The sequence below is a fragment of the Python bivittatus genome, unplaced genomic scaffold (genome assembly GCF_059951505.1).
Source record: "Python bivittatus isolate LINGU-HERP-01145 unplaced genomic scaffold, Pbiv_v1 ctg000190_np1212, whole genome shotgun sequence".
In the NCBI taxonomy this organism is placed as follows: Eukaryota; Metazoa; Chordata; class Lepidosauria; order Squamata; family Pythonidae; genus Python; species Python bivittatus.
This window is the reverse complement of record NW_028277042.1, coordinates 14,583,299-14,609,017: the sequence shown is the minus strand read 5'-3', so window position 1 is coordinate 14,609,017 and position 25,719 is coordinate 14,583,299. Positions and strand designations below refer to the sequence as shown.

Sequence of the window (25,719 nt, the reverse complement as noted above, 5' to 3'; positions counted from 1 at the left end):
AAGCGTCTTTTAATTTCATGGCTGCAGTCTCCGTCTGCGGTGATCTTGGAGCCCAAATAAATGAAGTCTGTTACTGCTTCCATTTCTACCCCTTCTATTTGCCAGGGTCCAGATTGATGGGTCCAGATGCCATGATCTTAGTTTTTTTAATGTTGAGTTTCAAGCCAGCTTTTGCACTCTCCTCTTTCACCCTCATCAAGAGGCTCTTTAGTTCTTCACTTTCTGCCATTAGGGTGGTATCGTCCGCATATCTGAGGTTGTTGATGATTCTCCCTGCAATCTTGATTCCGGCTTGTGATTCTTCCAGCCTGGCATTTCTCATGATGTACTCTGCATATAGGTTAAATAAGCAGGGTGACAGTATACAGCCTTGTCGTACACCTTTCCCTATTTTGAACCAATCGGTTGTTCCATGACCGGTTCTAACTGTTGCTTCTTGGCCCGCATACAGATTTCTCAGGAGACAGGTAAGGTGGTCTGGTACTCCCATCTCTTTAAGAATTTGCCACAGTTTGTTGTGATCCACACAATCAAAGGCTTTTGCATAGTCAATGAAGCAGAAGTAGATATTTTTCTGGAACTCTCGTGCTTTCTCCATGATCCAGCGAATGTTGGCGATTTGATCTCTAGTTCCTCTGCCTCTTCGAAACCCAGCTTGTACATCCGGTAGTTCTCGGTTCATGTATTGCTGAAGCCTAGCTTGTAGGATTTTGAGCATAACCTTGCTAGCATGTGAAATGAGTGCAATTGTGCGATAGTTTGAGCATTCTTTGGCGTTGCCCTTCTTTGGAATTGGAACATAAACTGACCTTTTCCAATCCCGTGGCCACTGTTGCGTTTTCCAAACTTGCTGGCATATTGAGTGCAGCACTTTAACACCATCATCTTTTAGTATTTTAAATAACTCAGCTGGAATACTGTCATCTCCACTAGCTTTGTTGTTAGCAATGCTTCCTAAGGCCCACTTGACTTCACTCTCTAGGATGTCTGGCTCAAGGTCAGTGATCACACCAGCGTGGACATCAGGGACATTAAGATCTTTCTTGTATAGTTCTTCTGTGTATTCTTGCCACCGCTTCTTAATCTCTTCTGCTTCTGTTAGGTCCCTGCCTTTTTTGTCCTTTATCATGCCCATCTTTGCACTAAACGTTCCTTTCATATCTCCAATTTTCTTGTAGAGATCTCTAGTCTTCCCCATTCTATTGTTTTCCTCAATTTCTTTGCATTGTTCATTTAAGAAGGCCTTCTTATCTCTCCTTACTATTCTCTGGAAATCTGCATTCAGTTGCTTATATCTTTCCCTTTCACCCTTGCTTTTCGCATTCCTTCTTTCCACAGCTATTTGTAAAGCCTCATCAGACAGCCATTTTGCTTTCTTGCATTTCTTTTTCTTTGGGATGGTTTTAGTTGCTGCCTCCTGTACAATGTTACGGACCTCCGTCCATAGTTCTTCAGGCACTCTGTCTACCAAATCTAATCCTCTAAATCTATTCATCACCTTCACTGTGTACTCACAAGGAATATGATCTAAGTCATACCTGAGTGGTCTAGTGGTTTTCCCTACATTCTTCAATTTAAGCCTAAATTTTGCAGTAAGAAGCTCATGATCTGAGCCACAGTCAGCTCCTGGTCTTGTTTTTGCTGTCTGTATAGAGCTTCTCCATCTTTGGCTGCAAAGTATATAATCAATCTGGTTTCGGTATTGACCATCTGGTGATGTCCATGTGTAGAGTCGTCTCTTGTGTTGTTGGAAAAGAGTGTTTGCTATGACTAGCTTGTTCTCTTGACAGAACTCTATTAGCCTTTGCCCTGCTTCATTTTGTACTCCAAGGCCAAACTTGCCTGTTATTCCGATTACTCCTTGACTTCCTACTTTAGCATTCCAATCCCCTATGATGAAAAGGACATCTTTTTTTGGTGCTAGTTCTAGAAGGTGTTGTAGGTCTTCATAGAAGCGGTCAACTTCAGCTTCTTCAGCATCAGTGGTTGGGGCATAGACATGGATGACTGTGATATTGAATGGTTTGCCTTCGATACGCACTGAAATCATTCTGTTGTTTTTGAGGTTGTACCCCATTACTGCCTTTCCCACTCTCTTATTGACTATGAGTGCAACTCCATTTCTTCTAAGGGTTTCTTGTCCACAGTAGTAGATATAATGGTCACCCGAATTAAATTCACCCATTCCCGTCCATTTCAGTTCGCTGATTCCCAAGATGTCGACGTTCAATCTTGTCATCTCATGTTTGATCACATCCAGCTTGCCTTGGTTCATAGATCTTACATTCCAGGTACCTATACAATATTGTTCTTTACAGCATCGGACCTTCTTTTCGCTTCCAGATACATCCACAGCTGAACGTCCTTTCGGCTTTGGCCCAGCCACTTCACTCTTTCTGGAGCTACTTGGAATTGCCCTCCGCTCTTCCCCAGTAGCATATTGGACACCTTCCGACCTGAGGGGCTCATCTTCCGGTGTCATATCTTTTAGCCTTTTAACATTGTCCATGGGGTTTTCTTGGCAAGGATACTGGAGTGGGTTGCCATTTCCTTCTCCAATGGACCACATTTTGTCAGAACTCTCTGTCATGACCTGTCCGTCTTGGGTGGCCCTGCACGGTATAGCTCATGGCTTCACTAAGTTATGCAAGCCCCTTCGCCACGACAAGGCAGTGATCCATGAAGGGGCTGGGCGGCGTACAACAATTAAAAAATAAATACATAAAAAACTGTATATAAAAAACAGTAAAAACACATGAAAACAGGAAGGGATAAAATTAATAAGGGAGCCATCGCAAAATCTCCCCGGTCCCCTGGGACCCCAGGCCTGATCCCATAGCCAGGTCGGGAGGGACTTCCAGAATGTTGAAGTGGATGGAGCTAATCCCACTTCTGGGGGGAGGAGACTCCACAAGGCGGGCGCCATGGCAGAGAAGGCCCGCCTCCTGGGACCCGCCAAATGGAATTCTCTGGCAGACGGGACCCGCAGCATGCCTTCTCTGCCAGACCTGATGGGACAGGCAGATGTAATCAGGGAGAGGCGGTCCCTCAAATAACCCAGCCCCATGCCATGAAGGACTTTAAAGGTCAAAATCAGCACCTTGAATTGGACCCAGAAACAAACTGGCAACCAGCGCAGCTCGCGGAGCAGAGGTGTAACATGTACCGCCCTAGGGGCACACATAACTGCCTGCGCCATTGCATTCTGCACCAGCTGAAGCTTCTGGATACTCTTCAAGGTCAGCAGAATCTATGCCATACAGGGCTTTATAGGTAATAACTAACACCTTGAAATGCTCCTCTAAGATTTTGGAGAGGGGAAGAGAAAAGAAATAAAATGGATACTACTACTACTAATAAAATAAATAATAGAAATTCTAAATCCCACAAAGATAAGGTTTTTGGCCCAAAACTAGGCTGGTTTGGGAAAAATGTCATCGTGTAAGACTAAGTTCCATATACTTCAAGAAAAATACTTTTCTTATTTGTTTATTATTCTAAGCAACTGTTACTTCAGATGGTAAAGTATATTTCTAGGCCTTTTTTCAGGATTTTATTGCAGCGGAAGGAGGAACGATTAGGATTCTATCTTTCCCACAACCCTCCAACTCAATTTCCTACCCAAATATTTATGCTTTACTGGAGAACAAAGTTGCACTTCTTCTTATTAATATTTTATCAGGTTTACATATTATCTGCTATTAATCCTTTGAATATTCACATATATCTGCTAAGGGGGAAAACAGATTACACTGAATCAGTTTTAAGCCTTTCCATGAAAACGTGTTTCATACTAGTAAGGAAAAACTAATAGAGATAAAGTTAGAGTAACTTTTAATTTACATAGCAAAATATATCAAGAAAGTTATGCAACCACAATGGGAAAACTGTCTGTCTGTCACTGTTTGATTTACCTGTTTTATTCTGATCTTTATATTCTGTTTACCTTGTATACCTGAGCACAAATTATAACAATTTGATTATAACCTATCAATGGGAAAAATATTTTAGCCAAGACTGGAAACTGCAGTTTTACGACCAAAATAGATAGTATTTTTATGCAAAATTATATAACTCTTCTATGAATTAATGTCTAAAAGCCTAACTCTCTGCATACAAATGCAGAAACTGCAAGTAAATTATGAACATGAACATATATTCCCTCTAAAAGATAATACGTTATTAGCATTTCATAATCTCACTATTTCAGTTTTTCCTCCTCGCTTTAATGAAATGGACGATATCCAAGAATACAACAGTGGAGTAATTTAGGAAATTAATGCTTAAGCCTTAGTAAAAGAAAATGTTACATTATTTAAATTTGAGAAATTATCGTACATAGGTCAGACTGAAAGTGCCACAATTGCTCCAGCAGCCTATCCAGATGCTAAAGATTCTGACATCCTTTATTGATTAAGAACTTAAGCTACTCTTTTAAAAACAAGAAATAAATACAGTACTGGTGAACTAAACATTTACTAAACAGAAGCTATCAGCTGTCCTCATTGTCGTCTCCTCCTCATTGCATAGAACCGCACCCCTAAATTGGCAAGCAATATGAAGTTTTGGAATTGGCCTAGCATGATTTTGAAGACAAGGACTGGATTCATACATTGCATGGAACCATCATTTATTTAGCCATGGTTTAATGAATAGATCATAACTGGGGGGGTTCACACATGGCCTGATTTTTCAAAAATGTGGATTTCATTTAGAAATAAGACGTATTCACACCCGCCGATTCCTTGAAATATTTGTATGCCACATTTTATGCCATGCATCTATGAAAAGACCATTATACCTGCAGTCTGTCGACGTGAACCTTCACTCCACCGACAACACCTTTCTTAAAGGAGGCGAGCATGTCTAGTATTGGGTTGAATCTACTTCCCCTGGTGTAAAAACAAAAAGATTTAATATTGCAAACTTTTCAAAAGGGTGGGCATTGGGAGTCTTATGTGCATGTTGCTATGGGTAATGCCTTACTTTATATTGTCCTCTCGAATGAGCACAAGGAACAAGGGGCGGCCGTGCATTTTCCAGTACTGCTTAATGAACTGCAAAGCACTCTACAGAAATAAAATCCCCCCAAATGGGGAAGAAATATTGAAATGGTGTAAATAAAATTTAGCAATCGCAATCAACTCATCAAATTAGTAAAACAAGACACTGCATAGAGTACATATATATGAGTGGGTGTATGCGTACTGCATACTTTTGTGATTTTCCAAATGTATATGTATATATAATGCAATTTAAGTCTAAAGTAGGTCTGGATCAATCCAATGTGGTGATTCCTGAAGATGATTTGTGACACGGAAATGAAATCTCTGGAAAAGCTTCACCAGCCACAAACATTAATGGAAACTAGATGAATTTCGCAAGAGGCCCATGTCAGAAATATTTACTGAAATTGCATTTTAGAGAATTTTCTTTTTCTTCGGGGATAATTTTCATTATTCTCCTGAAAAGAATTATTTACAAAAAGTGGCAGAAGCTGTGTTGTATCTTTAATGTCTCTGACAATGTATCTTCTTTATCCTCCAGTTTTTTTAAGAATATAAGCCACCAAATCAATCCACTTGAAAGCCCATGGAAACCAAGGGAATTCAATTGCTTCAATATACAGAAAGGAAGAGGAAGAAAGGGGGCGGGGTGGGGGAGAATATTAAAAAAAAGTGAAATTATAGAGCACTGCTCTTTGGCACTGAGTGTTCCCAGATTATCCAACACAATCTTTACAAGCCAGCAGATGCTGAATGTAAATCAAGAAAAACTCTCCTTGGGGTTTCAACAGCTCTATAATTTCCTTCTGTGGCACCAGGGTTGTTTTTCTCCACTTATGAAAGTGAAGCTTACCAATTCAAATGTGTATTTCTAGCAACTTTCATCAATTCAGCATCACTTATCCTCTCCAATCTTTTCATTTCTCTCTCTCTCTCAAACTTTGCACGTTTACAGCTGCTTGGTTAATCCCGAATTTTGCAAAGCTAGTCCTGACACTTTTGCCTTTTTAATTTTGTTATTTGGTAGCGCACTGCATCTCTCTTATTAATCTGCTCCATCCCTGATTTCTCTTTGACCTATTTCTGTGCTTCTTAAAGAAATGAGAAAAGGGGCAGCATCTTATAGTGAAAGCATATTTCTTCAGGAAAAGGGATCTAAACTTTTTTGTGTGGCTCCAAATGCAGAAACTTCCACTTTGTGGCTAATATATGGAATTACCTATACAATCCAATTTAATGCAAGTGAACTCAAAGCATGTCTGACTTTTCTTAGTGAGGTTTCCTTTTGTATAAGTATGCAAGTAGGTGAAAGGTTTTGGGGAGAGAAATTGTGTCCCTTCTTCATCAGCTACAAAGCCTTCTCCTTTTTTCTTTTCTTTATGTTCCCAGACCAATAAAGTACAAGACCTAATTATCTATGATTTAAATATCTAAGCTTTTAAAAATAAAACATATAAGCAGCATCAGATTTTACCAGAAAATACCTTAATATCATCAATCAACATCATAACATCCTGGGACATGTAGAAATCACTCAAATCAAAGATGATTGGGTAGCAAACAACCGTTTTTCCCAGTATTCGATAAATCTATAGAATAAACAATCAATTTCTTAGATACATGAAACACAGATAATCAAATCTTCATTTTTATGAGAGAAAACTCCAAATTCTACATTATGGTTAAAGCAAATCAACACAGCATTTTTAATTAACCAGGCACTCAAGCAAGCCAAGCTAAAATAACAAAGTTGGGTGGAACTTCAAAAACTAGCATGGTTATGGTAGAACAAGTTTTATTCAGCAATTACTTTGACATACACATGAGAGCTTTCTCCTAAGTTACTAATGAGATGATTCTCCTTAAGCATCTGCACAAAATAATTGATAAACTAATCTTATATAAGATTGCAATTCCAGTCGTAAGCCCTGCAAAACTCAATGGGCCTTATTCCTGAAAAGAGTGGATAGAGCTTCACTGCAAATTTCTTTCTAAGGTTAGAGAATAATTTAGATCACCTCCAATATTTACACTAACTAAAACATGCAGAACAATGATTCTCTGCAAGAACCTTTGATGTTCCAAGGCAACCAATTGGCCGATCGGGTCTTCCTGAGAGTCCCAGTTTTTCATTGATGCCCAGATGGAAGTAAGCCTGTAAAACATAGTGTAAACATCACACAGAAAACCAACGTTCAAAGAGAATGTTGAGGGTGGTGTGTTTGGGAAGGACTGGTAAGGACAGCAGAATTCTTTATTCATTTAAAAAGAATTAGAGGCTCCTTCAGGCAAAATAAGAATATTTATGAACTCTGAGAGAAGAGATGACAAGTGAATGTGAGTAGGAGAGGGAAATGATCTGGAACACTCTAAAAAAAAAGTCACCAGTTTGTACTTCTTGCACAAAAGATTGCTTCAGTGAACATATTAACTCTTAGGGCTCTAGCCAAGGCTTTCTGAGCCAAGTAGACTACAGGGAGCTTGGTCAATGATTCTTTAGGAGAGTGACCTTTTTAGAAAGTGAAGGTCATCCTGCTGTCAAAAAGCCAAAAAAAGAACATCCTCCCTCCCCCAGTATTGAAGCTGCTGCTTTCCAAGGCAAGCAAAGAAAGGATGGTAGAAATCAAAGATAAACTCTACTTCAAAACGGCATGTGGGAATATGTACAAATCCCACCCTTTCTTTGTCTTTTGTGGCCAGTGGATCTATATTTTAATTGCATCCTGTTAAAATGATTGAATTGTGTGTAGTGCTGTTGTTTGGAGGACGTTCAAAAATTAGGATAGGTCTAGAATACCACAGTCAAGCTGTTATCAATGATCTATACTGGGATCATTCTCCCTTCCTGAAACAGTTATACAGGACTCCAATTTATCTGAGTGTTTAGTTCAAAGAAGTAGTGGTGGCATTTCAAAGTTTCTGTTTGGGAGCCGGAAATCTGAAGGACTTCCCTCTCTTCCTCTTACTTTCTCACGCCCTGCCCCTGCCAGGCCTGGTATGGTGTAAGTATTTGAAATAAAATAAATATTAAAGATCCATAACTGAAATATACTGACAATATAAATGGATTTAATGTTTATTGGTAAAAAGGTGGTGGTATATTTTTAAGGTTTTTTCAGGGGACTAGGTGGGACTGTCCCTGAAATATCCCATTGTTTTTTTCTGGCATTTTTAATTTGTTAATAGAGTCTTTAAAAAATGATAGCAAGAAACAAATTTTTCACATATAAACCAGATTTCTTCTCTCTCTTTCTTTCTTTGTCACACAAACAGAGTTAAAATATTACATCTTTCTCTAGAGTCTGGAATATTACTCATTTTTGCAACATGAGTCCAATGTACAATATACAAATGAAACACTGCAATTCACCTGAAAAAGATGGACACTTAATCCTCCAAAATAGCCTCATTTTCACTAAAGACTAAGGAGAACTAGGCTCTAATTGAATTATCCAAATTATTTGACACGTTAATGGCTTCCTCTGCCAAGACATGATACAATAATCACCTTTTTGTTTTTCTTAAGATTCAATTACTACTCAAAATATGTTACTCTCTGAAATTCTATTCTATACCCCATAACAGACTTAGCATGCTAAAGTAGCAAAAATAAAGGAAAAATGAACTATGAACTCCCTTTCTACTTATTTCCCAATCCAATGATTTCCTGTAATAACTAAAGCTCCAATTTATAGATGATGCTTCCAGCAAATACCTCCTTTCTTCTTTTTTATCAAGGAATCAGGTTCACAAAGGTTATCACTTTGATGAAGAAGGAAAAGCCAGCATGCAGAAATACATAGATGTATAACAAATAGGTTCGACATTGGGATATGTGTTATTTTGGAAGCATTTTATTTTGCTGTGACAATTTTACTCATCAACTAATCTCAAAATACCAATATGAATATGTTAAGCTTATTTGCTCAACAAAATTTGAATTGGACCTTGTTTACAATGAGATGTGTTTGGACTAGAAACATCTGCTGTTCTAAGCATAGGAGTGAAACAATATTAGAAGAGATCTGCTATATATAACAACAAGTGTACCATTTATTTCATTTTCTTATAATTCATTTCTAGCTATTTCTAGGGTGTTCCTTGTAATAAAACCTGTGTTTACTGACCTAGATAGATAGATAGACAGACAGACAGATATAGAGACAGAGATACAAATTTTTTAATGTGACATGAATAGTACAAAAACAAAGCAATTTATCATAGCCTAAGAAACACTGGTTTAATAAAAAACAAAAAATAATTATTTTTTTAAAAAGCTAAAGCAATATCTTACCTTCACAAGCTCTTGTTGAGGCCAAATCTGGATGGGTTCAACCTGCTGTGGTGTTTGCGTTTGGATTCCATATGTGTTCAGAAAAACCTGCAAGCTGTTGTTTTTTTCAGTAAAAACATTACAAAGGAACATTAGTATGACAAAATCGGAATCTGCTTTCAGGAGACTTTGTAGAAACTATATTTGAAACAAAGACATGATTTTACTCTTAGAAATGGAATCAAAGCCAGGCTGAGTGTAATAATACTTATTACTGCTTTGAGACTTTCAAGAATAGAACTACCATGTGGGCCCAAATATCTCCAAAGGGTCTTGGAAGGATCTGCCTGGGCTTATGCATTGATGTAACATGCTAAGATAAAAGCAAACCAACCATGTGATAGTCTAATACAATGTCTGTGTTCAGCCTTTAACTCTTGAAGCTGCATGAGCTAAACAGGAAACCTAAATATGGCTGGTGACAAAATTCAGACCTGAACCAAGAATTCTTCCCAATTCATCATTCTTGAGATCAGTTCTGGGGACCTGAGCTTCACTGCAGGTTTGTGGTGGATCCTGAAGCCCAGTGAATTAACTAATTTGTTGATCAGAAAAGGGAAAAGTCAAGCTAATTTTAATTTCCAGCCTGATCAATCAAAATCCAAAGGTTTCGTTCTGCTTCTTGATCACAGGATACTGTTGAAGGATGGAGGCATATGGTTTAGCCTATAGAGGTTCTGTCTCTACAGACCATAGAGTTTCCATCTTATGTACCAGAATCACCAACTAACACATTGAAAACCAATCAGAGAGATTTATCGGTGATTTGAATGACTTACCGCTGGCTTTCAGCGATCAATGCAACATGGACCACTAGGTCATTTTCTAAGGGACCCTAAAAATGTAAGAATAAAAACAAAGCTTTTTATTGGAATTTACTATCTGATTGTTACCCACCACGCAACACAAAGCCAATGCGAACAATAACCATTCATTAAATATGACTGACATTTTCAGGCTGTGTTGCTGCTTTCCCTCATTCTTTATTGCCTGCTAATCAATTTGGCTATGCAAACAGGAGAATGGAACATCAGGGAAGCAACACACATAAATCTAAATGCCACCTGAGGAGCTGCACTGTCAATAATTTTTGAATGATGCACTATTGAAATGGTAGGAACAGAGTCTTCCTTTTTTTTTACTCTTTTGTAGCGAAGCAGGAAGGAGAAGAAACCATCACCTTTTGATTTATTAGACTTGTGCATCATTAAAAAAAAAAAAAGCATTCTCTACTAGTCAATGAATGTAATGCTACTGGTTATCTCACAGCAGTTGGTATATAATTTTGATCTATAACAGATGTTCTATGAAGCAGACAGCCTACATGACTGCACATGTAGAGTTTATTTATCCAAAATGTCCTTTTCATTCATTTTATGGGCAGATTCCATATGTGCATTTCTTTGAGCATATTGATAAGACCCATCCACAGCAAAACCCATGGGGTTGTGACTGCCTAGTGATACATCAGAACACAGGATTCTGACTTAGGGCACCTGCAGGGCATCAACTATACTTCTAGCTCTAGGGATTTTTAATTGGGCAACTTCAATGAGTGTGATAATAGTAAAAGAGTAAAACTATATACACTGCACTGTGTCTGTGCTGTACATGCTTGCAAAATCTGGGCACTTTCTAGATACGTGGACTTCAATTACCATACGTCTCAGCAATGGCTATTCTGGCTGAAGGATTCTAGGATTTGAAGTCTATGCATCTGGAACATGCCCAGGTCAGGGAAGTCTGCTATACATATGTAATACAGATTGCTATTATTTGAGAAAAAACTGGAAACAACAGTTACAATAGTACAATCAGTGTTCTCTGATGAATGCTTATGATAAGTAGGACGACACCATACTTATTATTCAAAGATTTAAGTATTTACCATCCATCCTACTATGAATTTAAGATGCCGTTCAATTTATTGCAAATCAGGCATTTGTGACAGCACGATGGTGTGAGTGTGATGCAGGATTACCTTTGTTCTATGGTAAAATAATAGAACTGTTGTTAGATCTATGGTGTGAGGATTGGTTTTTAATAAACTTAAAAGCAACAGGTGAGCAACATACAAGTCCCTTAAGGAATGAGTGTTGATCAAGTCAGGACATTGGAAATTTGTCACCACAATATCCTCCATCCCTTTGATCTGAAGTTCTAATGGCTTCACAACAGCCTGTTGACTAAGTTGCTGGCAGGACCTCCTAGGCACAATAGGAAGAAACTGAAGTGTGACTTTTCCCCAGAATTTAACCTAAGGACCAACATCTCCTGTGGAGTCAGAGAATGAAAGAACGCATATTGAAATATCGGATCCACACCTGTTTGGACACATGACATGGATTAAAAGTCTGCCAGGCAGCTTGTGTTTGACTAAGCCAGTTTAGTGACTCTTGAACAAAACAGCATATACTGCTGTTGGGAACTGAAGGACTCCTTTATAAGCTGCTGTTTTCATCTGTTAATCTTGATCTGCCTGGCATGATTCCTACTTTGTTCATTTCTCTTCTTTTTTAGGGGGCATCAAAAGCAAACTTTACTAGGAGCGTTTCAGTGATTCAATTTATTACACTCATCTTTTAAAGAAAAGTAATGACAAAAGACACAGACACAGAAAGAAAAAGAATATCTGGAAGGTGGGCAAACGTAGATTTTCTAAAATTTGGAATTGTCAAGTATGTACAATTAACGTTTTGAAGACACTGTTTCCACTGTTTTTACAGCCCAAGAAACTAGGGAATGTCTCTTCTGAGTCTCTTGCCCCACCCACTATCCCATTGTGGGCTATGCTGTCTCTTATCTGATCATTCCCTAGGCGGTGTTTCTTGGCCCATTCTCCCAAGGTCTTTCCCACATACCATTACATTAGAAGAGGGCTGTTTTAAATGAGTAAACTAAGCTGCTGAGGGATATAACAAATCCGAAACATAAATAAAAATCCTGGCTCCGTTAATGCTTTATTTAGCCTGATGAATCTTTTGAAGCATCAAATACAGGTGATTTCAGCAAGGTTAAATGTAAATGAGCTTTTAATATAGGTTTGAAGAAAGGATTGTGAAAAGAAGAAAAAAAAACTTATGACTTATTTATTGGGTCTGTGATTCTGTTTTTGTTTGTTTCTTGACTGAGAGAAAATGCTTGAATGAAGATATTTTATGGCACTGGCTGGAAGAAAAAGAATCAGCATATGTAGACAGCTGCAGAGAGGTGTTGTCTGTCCCTGTGCATCCCAGAGAACATTGTGGAACTCTAACGTGAAGCCCTTTTATGAAGTACTTGTCCACTTTACTTGGAAATGTGATATTCATAAGAAAAGCAATACAGGGGAATTACCCAAAACATGTTATCATTTCTCTGTTGAAGGAGAGAACCATTTTAAATGCAGATGAGCATTTTTCCATACGGGGTCATTCATGCTTGAATTCCAGTTATGGGAAAAAGAATAACAGCCCTTTGATAGATCTGGTTTCACAATAAGTCTATATAAAAAGTGCCATTTTCTAGAAAACAGCTTCTGTAACAGCGATCTGTGATACCACCAACCTTAAGTTTGATTAAATTGTTTTATTACTAATGAGAACAACTACATGAACCTCATTAATGAATGGGATTGCTTTTAAAAAAAAACTGCTAAAATTTGGCTGACTGATTTTGCTCTCAAAAGGCTATCTAATGTTATATATATTGAGATAAATAAATGGATTTCCTTAATTTGCTTTGGAACAAAAATGAGATAGCTTATTCTGAAAACCTCTACAGAGAACAGGAAAGCAACTCTTAGTTTCTGAATTTGCAATTAGGCAAAATGTATGGCTTCCAGTTTCAGATTTCATATTTTTGGAAGAGGCAAGGGGAATCTCCAGGTTAGAGAGAACCTATGTCAACATGATTCAGGTGCTATAGAGGATGTAAAGAGGATGGCCTTGGTGGAAAGATGGGAGATCCCTTACCAAAGCAATAAAGAGGGAAACAGTCCTTAAACCCAAACAATTAAGAAGGTATGTATAAATGTCTCAGCCACCCCACTACTCACATGAGTATAAGAAAGGGAGGAGGCAGAGCGTAATTAGATTTGCAACATTCTGTTACTACAGTATAGTCACTCTTAATAAAAGTAGTTCTAGTCTTAATGTGATTTCTTGGTCTGATCTACATCTTGGAGCTGACAGGTGCCTTCCTGGGCCATCAAGACAATGGCCAAGTATCCATTAACTTGGAAAGGCTTTGACTTTTGCATAGCACAGTGGGCAATGTTTGCACGTGCTTCATGCTTATCTGAAATAAAAGGACAAATTTAGCTGAGTCATGTCTGGGAGCTCTCTGCTGAAAAAGCCTGTTCCTGAATAAGGGAATAAATGTCTGGAGAACAGAGATTTACAGTCAAGCTGGATAAGAAGCTGTTAACTGAGTTCATTCCAGATAATGGCTCTGCAGCTAAAATGAATTAAAATAACAAATACTAATGGAATTCCAGTAAATTCCAAAACATTGAACAAAATAAAATAACTTGACTTATTGAACTGAAAACAAACAGAAGGTAAGAGTTGTGAAAAAGGAAATTAAGATAAGATACAGTAATGATTGCTTAAAAATAAATGCGTTAAGAACGTTAAATTGATCCTACTGCCTTGACTTCTCTGCGGTACTACACCTAAAAATATGAGGTGATCCACAGAGTCTATCACAATCTCATAAATTCTGTGAGCTGTGCATCAATACATTTAAGCAGAGAGGAGGATAGTTTCACTTGTTTCAACTTGCTGTTGTAGAATTTTCCCACAAAACAACGTCAAGCCTATTACCCTTTCTCACCTCCCTCATACTCTGCACCATTCCACAATAGATTATAGGTTTAGGTCAAAATCATGCAGTTTGCATATTATCAAAGTTTGTGTGTTCCTTCTCTACACTGTGTGCACAATTATTAGGCAAGTGAGTATTTTGACCATATCATCATTTTTATGCATATTTTCCACCTCCAAGCCGTATAAACCTGAATGCTTATTGGATATATCAGGTGATGTGTATTTGTGTAATGAGGGAGGGTGTGGCCTAAGGAGATTAACACCCTATATCAAGGTGTGCATAATTATTAGGCAGCTTCTTTTCCTCAGGCAAAATGGGCCAAAAAAGAGATTCAGCTGACTCTGAAAAGTCAAAAATTGTAAAAAGTCTTTCAGAGGGATGCAGCACTCTTCAAATTGCAAAGATATTGGTGTGTGACCACAGAACCATCAAATGTTTTGTTGCAAATAGTCAACAGGGTTGCAAGAAACGTGTTGAGAAAAAAAGACGCAAATTAACTGCCAAAGATTTGAGAAGAATCAAACATGAAGCTACCAGGAACCCATTATCCTCCAGTGCTGTCATATTCCAGAACTGCAACCTACCTGGAGTGCCCAGAAGTACAAGGTGTGCAGTGCTCAGAGACATGGCCAAGGTAAGGAAGGCTGAAATTGACCACCACTGAACAAGACACATAAGTTGAAACGGCAAGACTGGGCCAAGAAATATCTGAAGACAGATTTTTCAAAGGTTTTATGGACTGATGAGATGAGAGTGACTCTTGAGGGACCAGATGGATGGGCCCATGGCTGGATCAGTAATGGGCACAGAGCTCCACTTCGACTCAGACGCCAGCAAGGTGGAGGTGGGGTACTAGTATGGGCTGGTATTATTACAGATGAGCTAGCTGGACCTTTTCGGGTTGAAGATGGACTCAAAATCAACTCCCAAACCTACTGCCAGTTTTTAGAAGACACTTTCTTCAAGCAGTGGTACAGGAAAAAGTCTGCATCTTTCAAGACCATGATGTTTATGCAGGACAATGCTCCATTGCATGCAGCGAAGTACTCCACTGTATGGCTATCCAGTAAAGGCCTCAAAGATGAAAGAATAATGACACGGCCCCCTTCCTCACCTGACCTTAACCGTATTGAGAACTTGTGGGCCCTTCTCAAACAGGAGATTAACGGTGAAGGAAAACAGTACACCTCTCTGAACAGTGTCTGGGAGGCTATGGTTACTGCTGCATAAAAAGTTGATCATCAACAGATCAAGAAACTGACAGACTCCATGAACGGAAGGCTTATGACTGTTATTGCAAAGAAGGGTAGCTATATTGATCACTGATTTTTTGTTTGAAATGTCAGAAATGTTTATTTGTAAATTTTGAGTTGTTTGTTCATTATTCTCACTTTAACAGATGAAAATAAACGAGTGAGATGGGGGAATTTTCGTTTTTCATTTAGTTGCATAATAATTCTGCACACTAATAGTTGCCCAATAATTGTGCATACATAGATATGCTGCTAAGAAAGCCAAAACCTCCCTTTTACTTTCTTAAATATTCAGGTTTGAGGTTTATTAACATTTTGGATTGACCGAGAGCACTGTAGTTATTTAATAATGAAATTCATCCTCAAAAATACAACTTGCTTAATAATTGTGCATGCAGTGCATGTAGAGAGGAGAGATCCAATGAAGACAAATGAAGAGGACAGGTAGGCATTCACTCCTTTCTATTTCATGGAACAAACTGAGAAAGAATGTCTGCTCTGGCCTGTAGGGTGGAGGGATGAGAAACCACTGCTTCAAGAAAGCCCTTTTAAAGTCCTGGATGAGTCTGATTCAAAAAGAAAGACAGCGAAGATACTCTCTTGAAGAAATAACCTGCGTGGACAAAGTTACATCTTTCAATACTGCAGAGAAAATGCAATGCTTCAGAAGAGGCACATAGGTTGAAAATGCCATCTCATCTTGTAATCTATTATCTGAAGTTGTACCTGCTTTGTTTAAGATAAAGTTGCTGAGGTTGAGAAACACTAAGATGTGTGGACTTCAACTGCCAGAACTCCCCAGCCAGCCATGCTGGCTGGAGAATTCTGGGAGTTGAAGTCCACACATCTTAAAGTTGCCGAGGTTGAGAAACACTAGTTTAAGAGGTCTGAACTGTAGTTTTAAAAAGAATGTAGTGGGAGCGCCAGTAAATTTAACAACCAAAACGTAAGTTGCTTGCAGAATAGGATCCCTATGGAAAAAATAAACTCACTAGTGCATCTAAAATATGCAGCTGTCTTTATGTTTTGTCCACGCTTATATATTTTGATATACAGTTCATAAAACCACTTTTGGGGAAAGAAAACAAAATTGAATAGGCTATAGGACAGGTATCTGCTGGATGCTTGCTAATCGTAGTAAGGACTGAGCTGTTTGCCCAGCACTGGGAATTTTCTCAGCTCCAACAGTTATTCCTTAACTAGACCCAGCTTGGTTGGGCATTGATATAACTTTAGTAAACCAACTAGGGTAACCCAGTCAAGTTTTGTAACCAATAGTTCAAACTTGCTTACTGGTTCTGCTGCAGAATATTTAAAAAATATTAGCTAGGCAGTCTATTCCAACACTGAAAACTACAGCAAACTTTGCAAACAGTTATTATTTATATGCTTTTATTTATTTATATTTCAAATTTGGACACTGCCCATCTCACAAGGAAGTGACTCTGGGCGGTTTACAATAAAAAATTATATCTGCATAATAGACTAAAGAAAGATTATTATTCTCCTCATAAGAGACTAATGCAAGATTATTTCTTTTTCTAATGTTAGGGATCAGCAATCCACTCAACAATAATAGATTTTTTCATACATCAGTAGATAAAGCCAACTTACTGAAGATAGGCATACCTGATTTGAGTATCTCATGCTAACGTTCCGTTGATCTTGAGGCGGAATGAAACGCTTCACTGGGTCGATATCTTTAACGCTTACTAAACCATCAACTGAAAGCAACCATCAACTTGTTATTTGTTATTCATTGATAACTGAAAGCATTTGTCACTATTATACGATTTATTACTCTGAAATATCCAAGAACCCAAATCAGCATCCGATTAACTAAACAGAGAGATAACGAAATGTAGTGGCTAGTCTCTAGATCACTGAATGCATCAGAGCACATTTTTGCCAGAACATGTTACATACCCAAGGGGATCAGAAAGCCAGTTTCAATCCTAGAATTAAACAAGCAGCGTGGACAGCTTATTCTGAGAGACATTTTCAGCACATATTTTTTTCCCAAGTGTCCCTTGAAAAGCCATCTTGAAATCTAACACTGCACTGAGGGATAATGATCTTGAACAAATGTACTATGACAAGTCATGTGCCCATACACTGTCTCCTCACCCTTTCATTGTGCTTCACACTTCAGCATCAATGGCTTGATTTTTTTTTTCCAGTGTCAGTTTCCTCTTGGATGTAATAGGAAGCTATAGCTTAAACAAGACATACTGTCAGTGTTCAAAGCCAGACAAAGCAGTCTAAGGAGAATACATCTATCAAAGGCCACCAGTCTTGATGGAGATATGCTGAATACTTCTGAATCATAGGCATATCTTAAATGCAAACTGCTGGGGAGCATAATTGAAGAGGTTGGTAAAATGGAAGATGAACCAAATGGACATTTGGCCCAAACCAGCAGTGCTGTTCTTACATTCTTAAATACGAGGGAGTTCATTCTCAAGTTAATAAGCTATGGTTTAGCAATTCTAGGAAACTGTGTGTGATATACGTTCAAAAGGACCCCCAATGATCCAGGGACGTGAATCATGGCACTTTCCTGACACTGATAATGCTACCTAATTGGATAACGAAACGTCTATAAGCAAACAACCAAGCTCAGAGAGCACTGAGGACTCCAAAGTGAACTTTTTCATGCAGCTTCTGAAACTCCCAAAGCCACCATAGTCTAGGTGCAGGAAAACCATATTCAAACAGGAGGAAATTCTGACTCTTTGGTAGATATGTTTACTTACCAAGAAGTTTTGAAATAATATAGAGGGACTGTCCCCACAGAAAGAACTTTCCGTCTCGTCCATGGTTGCTAGGAAATCTTTTCTGGCTGCCAGGATTTTTCTGTTCCAGTTCAACAAAATCAGCTGGCACATAGTAATATTTAGGTACAACAGGATGGCCTGTGAATTTTTAAATATACTAGTTAGAGAATGAACAACGAATTATGTCAAAATAAGTTTCAAAAAAAGCACAAGCACAGTGAAATGAGGAAACGCTGCCATTGCTAATAATCATGCCATGCTACAGCTCACTAAGGACACAAAACACATTCTCAATCCCGTTATTTACGCCTTGACTGAACAGATGCAATGCCTATAAACTGGTTCTAGAGGAAAAAAAAAGGTAATTTTTGACAGATGGAAAAGACTGCACTTTTTTAGAGATACCATTGTCATGCTGGTGCTACAGATCAGAAACACGTACAACTGCTGTTAGTAACTGCCTATAAAAGCCATAATGAAAAGGAGCTCAGAAATGATATAGAAAAAGTTCACCTGCATTTTTCAATATGGTGCTTTAAGCCCATTTCCCCCAATACACAGAGTTTTTAACATCATCACATATACGTATATCCTAAAATACTTAGGCATTTGAGATGCACGTATATGCCGTAGAATGAAAATTTTATTACAATTATATTGTGTATAGTGTACGCACATTTAATTAAATTATATATTATTTCATGCAAATGGCATAATCTGGGATTTAAAGTAATTTTTTCTTAAATTGTTAATATTCCACAATACAGTGGGATATCTAAAGTGGGAAAGATAAGCTACTATGAAATGTTGCAAAGAAAAATATCTTACTAACTTTCTAGAATTATTTTAAAAGAAGGAAAACAGAAAGTAAGCGCTAAAATAGTTTGCTGTGGTTATTTTAATTAGCCAGATTCAGCTAATAAAAAGCATAAGGCAAACAATGAATGGAGAGGAGTCTGCAGATTAAGAACAAAAGGATCATATCTATAAGAGATACTCCACATCTCAAGGCTTTTTCTTTGTAGTATTTTCAAATGGAATACATTTATTGCGCTGATATGGGGAAAAGGCAATGAGATCATAAACATAACTGAAATTGAATTCTTTTAAAATTAACTCAGAGCTCTTTTCAGAACCAGAAATTCACCTTGAGAAAGATGAGTACAGAGATATCCGCAAGGCTCCTTCCCTACTTAAACTCTGCATCATGCAAGACCTGTGAAGTGCCACAATTAAGCCCCAAATTACCACCCATTTGATTAGTCCCCACGGCCAACTGTTCTAGGAGACAGTTTCCAGAGCAGTGTTTCTCAACCTTGGCAACTTGAAGATGTGTGGAATTCAACTCCCAGAATTCCCCAGCCAGCATGCTGGGGAATGTTACTTTCTTTGCCATGACCAGATATTATGGATTCGCTTCACATGAGGATTACTCAATTTACCCATTCTACAATATCTTCTCCTTTGGAGGATTTGGTCTCATGCACCACACGGTTGTATGTAACAAGAGAAGAGGTGGTGAAAGGCTCTTAAGCAACTGAATATTTAACCAATTGACATTTCATTCACCAGACAATGACGTCCATTTTCTGCTGAGCCACATTTAAGAGGAGAAATTAATTAAATTTTACATCATATTTAGCCTGAAGCTGAGTTCTTGTAAGTACTTAAGTCTTTTCCCTAGTAGTGGATTGGCATTTGCTACATTGATCTGAAACATGCTTTAGGACTCCTGTTCCAGAGATCTCCGTCAAGAATACCTTCGGATGACTGTTGTAGTAAAGGATCCAGAAGCTGCTGATATTCTTTGACTTGCTCAGTGTTACCTCGGAAGACTCCTAAAAGCAATCCAATAACACTTTATTAGCAAGACGTGTCCCTCTCTAGTTCGCTCAGTGCTAATGAAAAGGCCCATCACACAAGCCCCTTGCTCTTGGCTCAGATACAACAAAGGGGGGCTAATTTCAATTTCAACAGGAAACGCTTCCCATCTTTTTTTCACAGCTGTAGGAAGGGAGCTTGGGATGGGTGGCACTCAAGCTCCAGGCATGTACATATAAGGCCAAAATATGGCTTACGGTTGTATGTTAACACAGCCTACATTTTGCACTTGGACAGGGCTGACACATACAGACCAGGGTTTAATCCTGCCTCTCCTCACTTGGCAACCTACAGAGAATCACACACAGTGGTTTGCTGCCAACAAAGATCAGAAAGAGAGCAATGACATCTAAGAAAGGTGGAAGATGGAATGTGTGGTGAGAGGAATGGCTCACAAGGTATTTTCCTATTACACATTCTCTCACACAATCATATATGGGCATACATATAATTTTTATGGATTATACTTTAATACCCACTACTACTTGAAAATAATTTCCCTGGTAGGTAGGGGGTTATGAAATACCAGCTGGACTACCTGCAGTTTTTGTCATGATTACAGTGTTAGGCTTTGATCTGTACAGACTTTTCTTTTAGTGACATTTGTCTATAATTCACACTTGCCAGCTGTTCCATTTCCTCCTTGCAGGGTTTTTTTTTGAGGGGGGGGGCTGGAAACTTTGTGGATTTCAAATTCTGTATTTCCTTGAAGACAAAGGTCATGAGGCAGGGGGGAAAATGTCTTTGAAGCTACATGAGATTTCTATAAAAGTCATTTACTCTGCTGTGACCTTAGGTCTATCTCTGAAAATCCAAATCCGGATGGCAGGTATGTAAACAGCATTATACTAGAGCACGTGGAAAGATCTACCTAAACCAACCTTCTGCAATTTCATTAACCTGGCTGGGAATGATGGGGGGCGAGCTCCAATTATTTTCAGTTGGGTCTGTTGAGATAGATGGAGGAGTTCTTGTAGGAAACAGAACACTGTTTCTGCATTAGTCATCTCCCAAAACTTTTGAGAATTTCCAAACCATAAAAAAACTTTAGTTGGCTACTGTTAACTGTAAATCAGTAACCGCTGTGTGCAACCAAACACAATGAGAAATAAAGCTCAGAACAGAAAATCAGTTTATGCCTTAAATACTCGAATTCATTTTACTTAGGTACAGAATTATTACTGAAAATTCTGGTATAAGCAGTTACAATCTTCCCTCTTGGTTTATATGGAATAAGCAATTACAATCTTCCCTCTATATATATCCCTCCCACCCTCCCCTCTGGGTTGCACTGTATATTCCAACACTCATCCTCTGACACAATAAGAATACAAAATAATACTTACCATCAATCGTCATAAAAATAAAAAAGAGAGGAAATTCGCATTCAATGCCATCAAAGAGCTGCAAGTTTTTTTAAAAAAGAGAAAAATGTAAAAGGCACGCTGCAGTTTTATTTACGGAAACATATTCAAGCCTCCTATTACAAGTTCAAAGAAAAGAAAGATACACATGAAAACACATTATTCTTTTTAAGTATAACAACGTACATGAAGAAAGAGAAAAAAAGATATTTCATCTGGCTACATAAAAAATTGCAACACTTTCAAAATACGGTACCACAATTTTATGCCTGAGATATATCACATCGTCCTTCTCTACAAAGAAATTTCATTTACATTAAAAAAATATGAAAAGAAAAGTGAAGGAAAAATGGGAACTCCATTCAGACAGCTTTTAATGGAAAGCATTAATATTCAGTACCATATCAAAATTTTATTATTAATACACTCCAGTCTGTAGTCAGCTGTGAAATTAAATAAAATGATAAATAATGTGGCTGTTTGTGACAGGAAAGAAACTATACTTTGAGCCTGAAATGCAGGCACATTCACCTTTAAACAAATCAATCGGGAAGAAAAGTGCTGATGCAATGCGCTCAGTACTGCACATACTACAAGTCATGTCTCCTTCACTAAAATGGATTGCAAGGAAGTGGCAAAGCTAATGGCTTGTATGATTTGCTAGCGTCTTCCCACTCCACTTTATATAGTGAAGCCATGAACGTTTTCTTTGGGTTCCGTAAAAACGTGCAGCAACGTCAGAAGAACATGGAGAAGAACACCTAAAGAATGCTAGAAGAACACCTACAACTCAACTTTTCCCCATAGATTTGACTGAGCTAAGTCATGTTTAACTTGATGCTGAGTCTAAGGGATGCAATGTATTCTGCGCTACTTGTCCTGCCGTCTGTCTTGCTTCCCCTGCCCCCTTATACAGGTAGATTACATTTTGAAATGGGATACATAGTTCAGGCAATTCTTCACAACAGTCAGAACATGGGGAGAACACAGATGATAAACTCCTCATTAGTGAAAGATTGAAAATGAGCTACAGGACTACATACTATCACTTGTGCATGTATAAAATAGTTATGACTTGAATCTAGCCACTGGCAATCCAGCCTCTTGTTTCTAACAGAACTCAGATCAATGGTAACCTAGACACTAGGTTATCTCTATCCTGTGTCTTCCTCTCCAGAAATTTGGGACAATGGATATTTAAGGGACATTAATGCTTCTATCGACAGTTACTCAACATTAATCTTTTTTGTTAAAATCTGCACTCAGGAAAGAACAGCGACGTCAGTAAAATGCAAGTAATTAGAACCTGACATCCAGAATCAAGCTAATTAGCAATGTAAAAATTATTCAAAGTGGGCAAACCTGGAACTTCTTTGCCTAGTCATTGTAACAAACACATGTCAACCAAAAAAAGAACAAATACTATACATCTAACATTTAGGAACACAAATTTATTCATTCCCATTTCACAGGAACAAGGTCATTACCTTAATTTCTGCTGGTTTATAGTACTGTCGGTTTTTGTCCTCCAACGCGGTTCTATAACCATCTCTCAAAAAACGCTTAAATCCATATTTTCCTTTGAGTTTTCTAACTATTTTATCAACTGTTTGACTGTACAAAGCTTCGTCGTCCACAGCAAATGCAGGGTAGCTGATACAAGGTAGGAGAGCAGCATCAGTGTTCTGGAGTGGGAAAAAAAAGTTTGTCTAAATAGTGGATGAATATTCACAATTCAATGGACAATAAATCTGGATAATAAGAACACTTATTTCTATACTGTATCTACACATTCAGTATATCACACATGCTAACTCCAAACCAAGTACTATGGGTGCTTCAAAATGTATTTTGAGATCTGGGGATTAAAGATTTTTTCTATTACTTCAGTATCCAAATGGGATGAGAACATATGCAGGGATCTGACTTGAGTTGGAAATCTATGTGGACATTTCTTTACGTGGAAGTTTCATATAGAGTTCAGAGAACAATGCAAGGTGTTTTGATGTTCTCTGAAGTCTATACGGATGGAAGGTAGAGAACCATTTCATACCAGATGAGACCGACGTTCTTTGCTTTATCTATGCAACAACTATAGGTACATCAAAATTGAAACTACGGGGGTTTAAGAAGCATATACATACACTGGAACGTTTACAGTGAATGCCAATGGAGCTATAAAATACTCAAATGTTATAATAAAAAAGCAGTGTTCAGTCAGGTACTGACAGGGTGGAGAAGTTTTCTGAATACACAATCAGGTTGTTGTTGTTGTTTGTAGTTTTATATCATGAGCAAACTCCCTAAGGAAAATTTTACAATGCAGGTTTGCAAACAAAAACTGATTACCTAATTAGTAAAAGCAGTTTTAGGTTTCCCTTTCTCTTATCTCTTGCTTTTCATTTCTCTTGCTCACTACTTACACGTTTTTGTGCTTTGCACAATGTTGGGTACTCCAAAAGGGAACAGAATGATGGTATTTATATTATGTACTGCAAGAATTGAGCGAGCTTATAAACTAAATGACTTTTCAAATCCCCAGAAAAGATAAAGTTCTTAAACAGTGGAGACAATACAGAGAATAAATTTCATTCCCTTGTTGGTCTATAAAAACATTTATGAGCACGATAAAATTAAAGGAGCGGCAAGATTAAAAGAATCAAATTCTGATCCATATGAGAACATTCCCAATCTTTAAACCTATATCCTGAAGAAAATACACATACATAGTTGGGGCGTCTAGGAGTTGAAAATGAAGTATTTTTCCTTGAGGCAGCAGTGAGGATAGTCTGTTGGAACTGTCAAAAGCGGTGTGCCAGGACTGCCAATTTTAAGATAATGAAATAGATGCATTGTTATGCTAATGAGTAGTACCTAACGATGAAATGGCTCTCAGCAGGCCTTATCCCATCAGAAAATATCATCCCCAAATCCAAGTATAACTATTAGCCCCCCAAATAACTAATTACATATTTCTATCCTAGAAGAGTTCCCAGATATTAAAAATTGAAATAGAAATTGAATACACAATGAAGAGAAATAATGAAGAAATGTGTCTTTTGCATGCACTGTTTAGAGACAGTGATGGTATTATGTTCAATTCTAAAGTTATACTGCAAATGCATCAGAAATTCTGGAAGTCAGACTGATCCAACATACTTACTACTTAATAACAAATTACCATGGTCAGAAAATTGTTCTTTACTATCACTTTATTATTTTCCCTCTTATAATATCTATAAAAGATGAGTCTGCCATAAGAAAGATCTCTCTCGCACAGTTCTTTCTGAAAAAGACCCTGTCTCTAATTCTATTTAACAGCAACCTTATTAAAAAAAAAAGATAGTAAAACACTGATAAAGCTAAACAACTATATTCAAATTAATTCCCTCTATGTTATTATACTTAACATTTTGCTTACATGAGATCTTGATTCACGAGGAAGCAATGAGCAAAGGGTTTGCCTGTTCCGATTATGAGCATCAAGGTCTACAAAAATGACAGACCACGAACAACCCTGTAAATGGAACAGAAAATCAACGCAATGCAGAATATGCATAGCAATAACTGGAATAGCCATTATTGGCAAAGTGTATAAATTATCTGGATATTAAGATTACCAGTGACAATCATAACCTGGTAATTTCAAACAGATGGTGACATTTCCAAGACAAATGTATATAGCTCTAGTTTATTAATATTAAAGGATTCAGTAGGCATTTGAAAACAAGTTAGTAGATGGGGGAAAGGGGTTGAGATTGCCAAAACTTAATTTTCCAGAATTATTTACAACTGCTACTCAATTAAAGCTTTCATCTGTTTTGCAGGAGGCATACTTATGCAGTCAATAATTTGATGAATAAAAACAATCTGATCGAATATAGATTTGGCCACAGGATAGTGACACATCTAGAAATTATGTGTTAAGTAAGGGTATGAAGAAATATTCTGTGGTAATACCCCATACACCGATCAATTGCAATAGGGCTTCTTCTCATCAGTTGGCAGAGGAGACCTTTCCAAGCCAGAAGTACTGAACATATTTGTTCCAGCAACACATTCCAAGGGGTGATTCCCTTGAGTCTCAATCCAAAGTATTACCAAACTTTAAATCAAGGATTTTTCCAAGTCTCAGGTGGTCATTGATGCAACCTACTTAGACTCCTACTTTAATATGCCCTGTAGAGTTGATCTAGCAGCAGCAGCAAAAATAGCAGTGCCCATGATCAGAACATGGTGACTTAAGGTCACCTTTTAATTTCTCATAGGACTTACACTATACAGGGAACATTGTGA

The 25,719-nt window shown here is 37.8% G+C and overlaps 1 protein-coding gene across 3 annotated transcripts in view; it reads right to left on the bottom strand.

The window, feature by feature from the left end:
* PHKB (phosphorylase kinase regulatory subunit beta) overlaps nucleotides 1-25,719 on the bottom strand; it is a 101,377-nt gene that overhangs the window by 28,611 nt on the left and 47,047 nt on the right. For all 3 annotated transcript variants that reach the window (XM_088136102.1, XM_088136104.1, XM_088136103.1), the window contains 12 exons: nucleotides 24,845-24,940; nucleotides 22,911-23,108; nucleotides 21,406-21,463; nucleotides 19,939-20,016; nucleotides 18,158-18,316; nucleotides 17,031-17,125; nucleotides 10,119-10,174; nucleotides 9,301-9,394; nucleotides 7,078-7,161; nucleotides 6,491-6,595; nucleotides 4,987-5,069; nucleotides 4,802-4,892 (listed from right to left, as the gene is read on the bottom strand). In XM_088136102.1, the coding sequence (XP_087992228.1) occupies nucleotides 4,802-4,892; nucleotides 4,987-5,069; nucleotides 6,491-6,595; nucleotides 7,078-7,161; nucleotides 9,301-9,394; nucleotides 10,119-10,174; nucleotides 17,031-17,125; nucleotides 18,158-18,316; nucleotides 19,939-20,016; nucleotides 21,406-21,463; nucleotides 22,911-23,108; nucleotides 24,845-24,940 (1,197 nt within the window). The remainder of the gene's footprint in view (nucleotides 1-4,801; nucleotides 4,893-4,986; nucleotides 5,070-6,490; nucleotides 6,596-7,077; nucleotides 7,162-9,300; nucleotides 9,395-10,118; nucleotides 10,175-17,030; nucleotides 17,126-18,157; nucleotides 18,317-19,938; nucleotides 20,017-21,405; nucleotides 21,464-22,910; nucleotides 23,109-24,844; nucleotides 24,941-25,719) is intronic.